General features: G+C 37.8%; 1 protein-coding gene and 1 pseudogene across 1 annotated transcript in view; one reads left to right on the plus strand and one right to left on the minus strand.

Moving 5' to 3' along the window:
• Positions 1-6,548: 6,548 nt before the first annotated feature.
• LOC137970061 (uncharacterized) overlaps positions 6,549-10,000 on the minus strand; it is a 31,745-nt gene continuing 28,293 nt past the window's right edge. Inside the window, exons 4-5 of the mRNA XM_068816524.1 lie at positions 7,823-7,964; positions 6,549-6,884 (exon numbers count right to left, since the gene is read on the minus strand). Of these exons, the coding sequence (XP_068672625.1) occupies positions 7,852-7,964 (113 nt within the window). The 3' untranslated portion in view covers positions 6,549-6,884; positions 7,823-7,851. The remainder of the gene's footprint in view (positions 6,885-7,822; positions 7,965-10,000) is intronic.
• LOC137970364 (uncharacterized) overlaps positions 9,331-10,000 on the plus strand; it is a 2,813-nt pseudogene continuing 2,143 nt past the window's right edge.

The following is a 10,000-nucleotide window of genomic DNA, read 5'->3' on the forward strand; positions in this document are numbered from 1 at the left end:
AATTACTTCATGATATCAAACAAGTATTTTACAATGACGTTCCTGTAATCGTTGTCTTCTTTGCAAAAGTTCCCTCGTGAACTACGGAAGGCAACCCGAAGGTCGGCGTTTTCCCCTTTGACTCTTTTAGAGCGAACAATTTGTTAAAGCTTTGGACGAAACCACCCAACACTCAGTTGACGTCCTTTGCTCAATCTGCAAATTTCCAGGAAGAATCCATTGTAAACCGTGTCGACCCTCGTTGACCTTGTAAAGCACCTATATTAAAAACCTCGGATGTTACGATCCTTCGTCGCAATCTACGGTAAGTTCATCGTTTTCAGGCACTTTAGGAAGAGAAGTTCTCCACGAATGGCTAAGAGTTAAACGAATGTCAGGACAAGAAACAGATCGCGGGCGCATTTGAGGTTTGTCTACAGACCGCTGTACCTCGGGTGACCCTGGTAGCTTAACTTTTCCGTTCACACTTGTCTTCTGCAAATGCGCCACGTATGTGTGCATGCTGTCTTTTAACACAGCGCAAGGGAAACTCTTTCTCTTGGGTCTTGGTGATTTATTACCATTCATAAGCATCTGTGAATCTCTGTGATCTCTAAGTTTTCTTCTAAGTTCAACCACGGTTTCTAAGAGTTCATCCCGTTTCTGTACTTGCCTCAATTGCAAGGATTGATTTGAGAGATCGCTGAGAAACATTTCCACGTCTATGGATAGAGAAAAAGAAAAATCAGAAATACATTTCAGTCTACAAAAACGGCTTTTAACTGTCAGTCGTAAAACCAACTTCAAAGTAATCAATCAGCCTATTTTAACAGACTTAGACGAGCAAAATGAAGCCATAATTATTGAGCCTGTGATTGGAGAGTTTTTAAGCCTATCACCACGTATAGCGTTAGAAATTAAAAATAGAAATAAAAAAATCATATTACTATACAACTACTAGTACTACTACTACTACTACTACTACTACTACTACTACTACTACTACTACTAATAATAATAATAATAATAATAATAATAATAAATAATAATAATAATAATAATAATAATAATAATAATAATAATAATAATAATAATAATAATAATAAGGTCAACCGATCGGTGTATTAACAACCTTAAAGAACTCAATAGATTAACAAGACATGTAATCAATGAGTGCAGTGGAAAGCATAAGCATGAATCAAGGAGGAGGAGGATTGATTGAAATGAAGTCACTGTACAAGAAGAATACAAAGCTTAAAGTAGCCCATTATAAACAACAGTGACGATCCACACATTAAATTAGTCAACTCATTCCAAGAAGTTTCAAAGAAAAAAGAAACTTGTGGTCAGTATTAAAAGAGTATTAATTAAAGTGCTTTTAAGATATGATAAGATAATTTATTACATGTCAATATACACACAGGGAGGTCTCCCAGTCCCCCGAGCTAGTGTTTGACCAATATTAATTTACAGTTGTATTATCTACATACAAAAAAAGCCTATATTGCTTATGTCTTACTAGTTAAATATTAAAAATGGCGTATATCTATATAAATAAATTAAGTCAAAGGCAATTACTGCGTTGACAGCCGGTAAAATTTATTTTATTTAAAAGTCTACGAAAGGATGATACCTTAGGTGCATTTTTTACAACTAACGGCAACTGGTTCCAGATACGTGAGATTATATACGTATATGAGCCATGGCAGAATCTACTATTATATGAAATTTGTACTACGTTTAGACCACTGCCTCTAAGATTATATGGGTGGAAGTCGGCGTTTGAATAAATTGGCTACATAGCCCGGACTATTCTCCTTAAAGCATTTAAAAAATATTATCAAAGATTGTTCTAGACGTCTATGCTCTGATGTATTCATGTCTACCATCCTAAGAACTGATTCATAAAATAAGAATTATGATAATTAGTAGTTTCCCCATGTTCATTATAGTTCGTAGACCATAATAGTTTGCATCTTCCAGTTTCTTGTTAAGTGTTTTACCTATGCCCATAAGTAAACAGCTGCAGAACTCAAAATGTGATAATACAAAGCTCCTATAAAGAAGAAGCAGAGTATTTGCAGGTACTAAGTGCTTAAGGCGGCGAAGTGCGGCTATCTTAGCATATACTTTCTTCAACATTACATTTATATGTTCTTTAAAAGAGAACGTATTATCCAAACATGTCCCAAGGATCTCAAGTTAAGTGGTCTTTAATGTCAATGGAAGTGCCCGCAAACTCCAGGTCATATCGATAGGATGAATTCCCAAGGATCATGGCTTGGGTCTTGTCCCCGTTGACCGGTAGTCTTTCCATGTCTTGGTTTAATAAATGTTGAGGTACAACTGGGCTATTATCCGCCGTATATTGAGTTGTATCATCTGCATGGAGGCAGAGGGATGAGACGGTTAGTAAAGGACTAAGGAGACTTCCCTGTGGGACGCCACATCGATCGTAACGGTGACCAGCTAGAGCACTTGTTATTGTATATTACCCTTTGTTTACGGTCATACAGATATGATCTTAAAGGCTGAAGAGCCGGTTCCTGAACGCCATACACCTTTACTTCTGCAAGTAGTAAATTATAGCATATACATTGTGCCAAAAGATGCCGAAAGGTATGCAAAAGAACCAGATCTTAATTGCCACTTAGAGGATTGCGTAACAGTCTTGGAAGATACTGGCAACGTAACAATAGTGAAGGTCAAAGAACCCATGAAAATAAAACAGATCATCCATAAAGCAAGTATGAAGAAACGCAAAAGTGAAGTCATGACACAGCCATGGATCGGAAAGTTAGTGACTCAACACTGCCAGGATCCAGAAATATCAGCCCACTCATACGACATCTTTAGACGGTGGAAGAACATTCCGGATACAGTCATGTCAGTAGATACAAGCATTAGACAGCAATTCCTTAACACAAAGACCTATAGATCACAAAAGTTACACGAACAGGGGTAGACGAATTGTCCTGCCGACTCTGTTCTAAAGGTCAGAAGACAGTATCACTCGTACTCCGTGGCTCAGCGTTGTCTCATAGCACAGTCACTGTATAAAGCACGACACGACAGAATGCTACGCCCCGTTTACCATGCTTTACAGGAAAGATACGGATTTCACGAATCTGAGTATTCTACCCCACAGTCATACAAGCAATGTTATCCGCAACCAAGCCAAGAGAACAACAATTGAAAGCAAGGACTCGTGGGACATAGTTTGGAAATTGGAAAATATGTCCTGTGAATCATGGCGCAAATAGACCGGATATATGTATTGGATAAGAAGAATAACGAATGGATCATCATGGACGGAACAATATGAAACCCAGGAACAATCACAATGAGAACTACATGTATACACAAGAAAGATAAATAGATTTACAACTAGGTATTAAGAACTTATACCCGGGTCATAAAAAAGTATATCTCAATAAAGTAGTGTTTGATTTTCTCGCAGTTTACTACAAAGATCTCGAAAAAGAAGTGATCAGCAAATTAGATAAGAACTTAGGAAAGACAACTATTAACGCTCACAAAGGTGGATCATCTCCCAAAACTACGAAATAGTAAATAGTATCTCGTTTGCTTTTTTTTTTTTTTTCGTTCATGAGCATCTACGAATTTTACTACTTGTATTCTCTTAACTATATATGCATATACAAGTTTTACAATATAATATTTCATCGTAATTTATTAGAATGGCCAATGTCATAAGGTTTTTTTGGATAGTTACATAAATCGAGCACAACTGCCCAGGCCCACAGGCCTGGAAATGTTCAGTGTAAAATCATTTGAGGATATTTCAATAAAGCTTCCCATACTAAAATCACGAAAACACTTCACCTAATTGGACAAACCCCTAAGCAAATGGTGTCCTTCGCTAAGGGGAAATTGTAGTGGGCCGGATGAAATCAACTGCCAAAATAGCCTCAATACAATCTATTGCCTAATGACTCAGTTCCCGTTTATCTCTACTTAAAACTTAAAATGAAATTAAAATACCAACGTCTTCCCCAGTATTTCTCTTCAAAAATAAATCATCTTCTAAGTTCTCTTTGGCTTATTACTCGGGCAAGTTAAATGCGAAGTCTTTCTAATGAAAAAAAGTTTGTAAAAAAATTCACTTCTGGAGTTTCTCTTATGTTTCGGGTTTCATCAAGTGAATATTGCCTTGTTAAACCGTGTAGACGGCCTTTGCGTGCAAAATTGCATGCGTTGAATACAGCTGAAAAACGAATTGTCAAGGGCGCTTGAAAACTGTAAAGTGTATGTAATAACAAAAGTTGTAATCTGCGTTCCCTTAGGCTTTCACGACTCAATGCCGATGCGCTCATGACATGACATGAAAAAAAAATGTGACAGCTGATTTCGCCGCCTTTGTCGGATGAGTAGCGAACCGTTACTTGTTTTCCTTGTTCTCGTTTGATCTCTTTTTGAAAAAAACAAAAACATTATCAAAAATTTCGGTAGCACTTTTAAAGATATTAAGACAGCGACCGCAATATATAATTTGTTTTTCCAGTCACGCTAATCACAGCCAATATTAATAGTTGGGTCAGGAAAAACTGCCTCAGCTGTCTGCATGATAACGCTAATTCGGTAATATCAAGATTGCCGATGAACAACATACAAACTTAACGGAGATCACGACACGAACGGAACTGTGGTGACGTCTGCTGGTTGAGTTCCTGAAAACAGAACAGGTTGAGAAAAAGACGATATTTACTAAACGTTACTGAACTTTCGGCGTCTTTAAGACAATCCAGAGCTCTAACTAAAAAGAACTGTCCCAAATTAAGTGCAACTCTGTTAAAAAAAAAAAAAAAAAAAAATTTGGATAACGCCCACCGTCACAATCGACGTCTTAGATCCTCTTTGTTGTACTCATGTATTCTAAAAGCACTTCCATGCTGTTGTTTTAATTTCGGCTGAAGCGCCCCATTTTGCATTTGTGCCCTAAGAAATTACTTCTGGACAGGCAGTACGTATACGTTGCTGGTAATGTAAGATAGTGTTACTTAAAATGCTATCTATTTTCCACCTCTTCTTTGCTTCTCAGTTATCCACCACTTTGGTAGTTCAGATTGAAGTCTAGATCCTCATACGATCGAATTTCCAATCGTTAACGAACTCTCGCCGCAGATTTGTTGATGGAAATCACTGATTAATACCGAAAAATTCAACAAACTAATCCAAGTTAAAATCCGCTTACGATTTTGTGTTTGATAAGAATTCCAAGATATACATATCGATTTCCGAGTTTTCTGGGTGTCCAATGATCAGTCGTGCACTGTAATTCCATAACTACGCAGTTTAATACTGAGGCTGGATTTTCTCACTTTTTTGCGATTTCAACACGAAGGCTTTCATAACGCCGACTTGGTACTACATATTAGCTCAACGCCTGGTTACGTTTTCGGGATGTTTTGAACCTCAGGCGAAACGTTCGTGAATGTAATAATAGACCTTACATAGGTGAGACTAGTAATCCCTGCTCTGTCAAGTAATTGGCCTTGTTACAACCCTTATTCCCAGCCTCGGGTTTATTCTAATAAAGGTCTTGAAAAGTCACCAGAATCAATATATTTCTTCTTCTTTGTCATTTATTATTAAAAGTTTGTGTGACAATCAACGATAAAATGGTTCACAAACAGGAATATTATCCCAGGAATAAACACAAACTAGCCTAGACAACGGAGTACATTTACTGATCCTTATAACGCTCTTGCAGATTGCAGGAGAGTAATGAGGTCAATAAATAGAAAATGTCAAAGACCTATAATAAGTCTCAATAACCGATACAAACAAACAAAAGGAGGAGGTCAGCAAATGTTTCTCCGGAGTAAACAAAAACGTCACTGCCAAGCCCGATTGGCAAACGTACTTCAACTATTTTCAGGTACATGTATAATGACACTGCAACTTAATGGAGGTTTTTAAATTCTTGAGATAAAACACTTCGGCTGAGGGATAGAACAAGTTCAGTTCGGGTGGAAAATATGGGAAAACATTGTCTCTCGATCCGATTCCTTGAAAAGGGATAGTTTGAATTTTGTAACCAGCCGAAAAAGAGACAAACGAAATCCGCTAAAAGAAAACGGAAATGTATCTGCGTTTTAAGAAACGGCTAAAAAATAGATTTCTCTAAAGGCTATTTATAAATGACATCTCATGCCTGAAGTATTATTTTCGAGTATTACCAATGGTCACAGGTCTACACAGAGGATGAGCTGCCAACCACCGGTCACAATGAAGAAACATCAACCTACTACCAAACAGAAGCATGGCAAATGAAAATTGACCAAACCCTGGACTCATTTGTAGTTCCACAGCCACAACAACTGCAACAGCCAACTTAAACACAGCAACAATCCTCAGCACAAAGACAACATCATTTATCTAATTCTCCTCGCAATGCCACCAACCCTCTTAACCAGCCTCCCATTTTCAAAATGGCCTTTGGAACTTCTATTACCTGGTTCTTTCCATATCAATTTTCACAGTCTACTCTTTACGGAAGAAATGGTTCAAATGCATGTACATTCATTGCTTTACTGCTGGCCAAATTTTATTTTCTCCACAAGTCTGCTCTTTCATTAAGCCAATACATGTCACTTCCCTTAAATTGGATAACTTTATTTATTAACTGTATTTCACTTGGAAACCACATCTATGACAGTGTTACCACACAAACAGGGCAATACTTCAGTGTCCAAGAGGCAACTCCTTTTCTGACTCTTATATTTATTACTGGCAATGTACAACTTGAAGACTCCTTTGACCTATCCATCCTGAATGAAAATCCAGTGGTACCTCAAAGTTCTCTGGCATTTTATTTAGAACGGCTCACCAAAAAAGACAATCTTGCTGCTGTTGTAATCATGAATGGCATGACCATCAGCCTGGTTGGACAAAACAACAACATAATAGTCATGGACAGCCACTTACATGGTCAACTTGGTGCCATGGTTGGCATAATCAGTATTGATAAAGTAGAGGAACTACTTATTTTTGTTAAGCAGCAATTGTCTCCTCACTTTAATATTTGCTCCCTCACTTTTGTAAACTATTAAAGGGGTAGTATCATGGCTGACACATCCAATAAACTAACTGTATCTGTTTATAATTAAAAATGATAATAATAATTATATTTTTGGCTTCAAAATCTTAGATAAGATGATTATACTTTCAATCCTTCACATATAATTATTACATGCAAAGGGTTGAGGGAATAAACATCTTACATAGGTTTGCAGCAAAAATGTGTTTTTTTTTACCAGAAAAAGAGACAGTTAGATTTTAATACATGTATTTCTGCAAAGTTTGTGTCAAAGGAGAAAATCAACTTGAAGAAAAGATACCTAAACCATTTACACAGGTGGGAAGGCGACGGCGCCCGGACGTGAAGTTTTATTTCCGTTTGACGTCGTAGGTTTAGCGCGAAGTCGTCTAGTCTCGGCTCAAAAGCCCCGCTTGTTTTGGCGGTGTGTAGAAAACGTGAGTAAATTCAAGTCTTTTACCCGTTTATCTTCAAAAGAGTACCTTTTCGTGATTTCTTTGAATCACTTTTGGCATAAGACGCATTTTAATCATCGTATTTTAAAAGGACAGCTGTAGACTCAGACAGACGATGGCGGCATTTGACGATCAAATGCAAAAATGCAAGTGAGTAAGGTAACTTGACAAAGGTTTTAGCTGTTTTGAATCTTCATTGTTATCGAAATTATGTGTCACTCTAGGCCGATGGAGTGGAGCCAGGAACATGACGTGCTTTTTCTGAGAGAAATGTTAACCAGGAATGTGTTTGGAGCAAAAAAGGAAGTTCCGTTCGTGTACTCACTTGTTTACTCAGCAGCACACACAGTCCCTCTAAACCATCGCAAATGCTGCAACGGCTGGAATCTGTAAAGCATCTGCAACACGAACCGGGTCTGCTTTTTCAACTCCAAATTCGACCTTGCAATGAGCTGAATTCATGTTTTCTAGATCGAAAACATTGTTGTTGTGTTGTCATTATTCAAACATCGTACGATTGGACATTACGTTCGAGGGAGTTTCTGATTGGACAAATTGAAAAACCGGTCCTCAATAGCTGTTGAGACCACAGACACCCCAAGCTCAGTGTGAGCATGTCCAAGAAAAATATAAGGATTTGTAATGGAATTCCGATAAAAAGCTTAAAAAGGTTATTATATGAAAAACAATCTCAATTAAAAAGCATAAACTTATGGCCATTGTGGATAGCTTCCTTCCTGTGTGGTTATTTTCCAGATCCGATGCGATTTAAGCCATTTTTCAATTTCGGGGTTGTCAACGGTTATAGTAAAAATCCCAAGACTGGAACGGAGGGTGTAAAGTGCAGGTTACAGGTTGCAGGTTAGGGGTTGCAAGTCATTCTTTACCCTAACTGAAACAACCCAAGCCTTTACAAAAATGCTAGCCTGAGGCTTAAATATAACATTTTTATGCCTAATGTTAGCATTAGTAAAGAAAGGTTTGGGTTTTTTCAGCTCTGATGAAACAATGACCTGCAACCTGCAATTTACACCCTCCAAGACGGGAGACCAAATTCTCAGGAGCCACCAATTTGAGTCAAATATTCCTGGATAAAATGTTCCCACGGTCACAATTCCTCATGTTGACAAAGTTCAAACACATTCGCAAAGCCAGAAAGCATTGAAAGAGGCATACTGTATTTCGAGGACTCGATTGAACTGGACTGGACTAGTAAAACGCAAACTTGTAAAATGTAGACTTGTAAAACGAGGACTTGTAAAACACGGACTTGTAAAATGCGGACTTGCAAACCCCCCAAAAATGTTAGCTTTATTAACACGATCACCTGCTATTTAAAGAACCTCTCAATTGAAAGAAGAGGTATCAAAACTCCTAACATTAATATATACAATACAAACACTTCTGCAAATAAGATTCATAATCTAATTTAATGTGATTGTAATCTGTATCATATGATATTGTTAAGTGATAGTTGTATCTAGAAATAAACGTGATTGTATTGTGGGTGTTTAATAGCAATAGAAACTGCATAACTTTGGAGACGCGAATGAAGAGGTAGTTTCTGAAGAAATTGTGGTGCTGCGTCGGTGGGGAAGTAGTATACAAAAATTTGGTGTTATCAACGGAGTTGATAATGTAAATTGGCCACCGTACAGAGATTCTAAAAGCTGACGTTTCGAGCGTTAGCCCTTCGTCAGAGCGAATTCAAAAGAGCGAATCTTCGCTCTGACGAAGGGCTAACGCTCGAAACGTCAGCTTTTAGAATCTCTGTACGGTGGCCAATTTACATTATCAACTCCGTTGATAAAACCAAATTTTTGGAGACGCGAGCCGACAATTTTCGTTTTTAACGCAACTAAGTTAAGACATTTTTACTTATGTAACAATCCCACATGCTACACAGATCTCTGAACAGTTCAACGACGTCAATAACAATGAAAAACGGTTTACCTCAAAAGATGTATCATAACTGCTAACAGTAACGTACAATACAAATCTACAAATAAGATTTATAATCTAATTTATCATCATTGTAATATGTTTCACATAATATAGTAACAATCCCAGATACTACAGTTCAACGGCGTCAATAAGAATAGAAAAGTCGTAGTTTTTAATCTGATGCTTTCAAATACCCGGGACATGATATGGTGACATGACCGTGACAGACCACAGTCCAACTAGAACCTTACAGCAAGCCTTTGTACGATCATCTGTTTGTGTTCTTGGAGAAGAAACGGTTCGAGATCGGCTGGTATTCGGCTCGAACAAAGGAAAGGTAACCTTGATGCAGAATAGGTTGACATGGTAGTACACATTTGAAATATCAGGTGATGTTTGTTGCTGACCTGCCTTGTAATATTGCCGGTGAAGTCTTGTAGTTAGCACAAGGTCATCAGGCGGATCGGGTATAGTTCCGTCTGGCTTCAAGGAGTAGCCACAGCCATAACATCGTGTAACCTTGCTGTCCAGAAACGCAAGTCTGGCGAAAACTAAGATT

This window comes from Montipora foliosa, chromosome 9 (assembly GCF_036669935.1).
Source record: "Montipora foliosa isolate CH-2021 chromosome 9, ASM3666993v2, whole genome shotgun sequence".
Classification (NCBI taxonomy): domain Eukaryota; kingdom Metazoa; phylum Cnidaria; class Anthozoa; order Scleractinia; family Acroporidae; genus Montipora; species Montipora foliosa.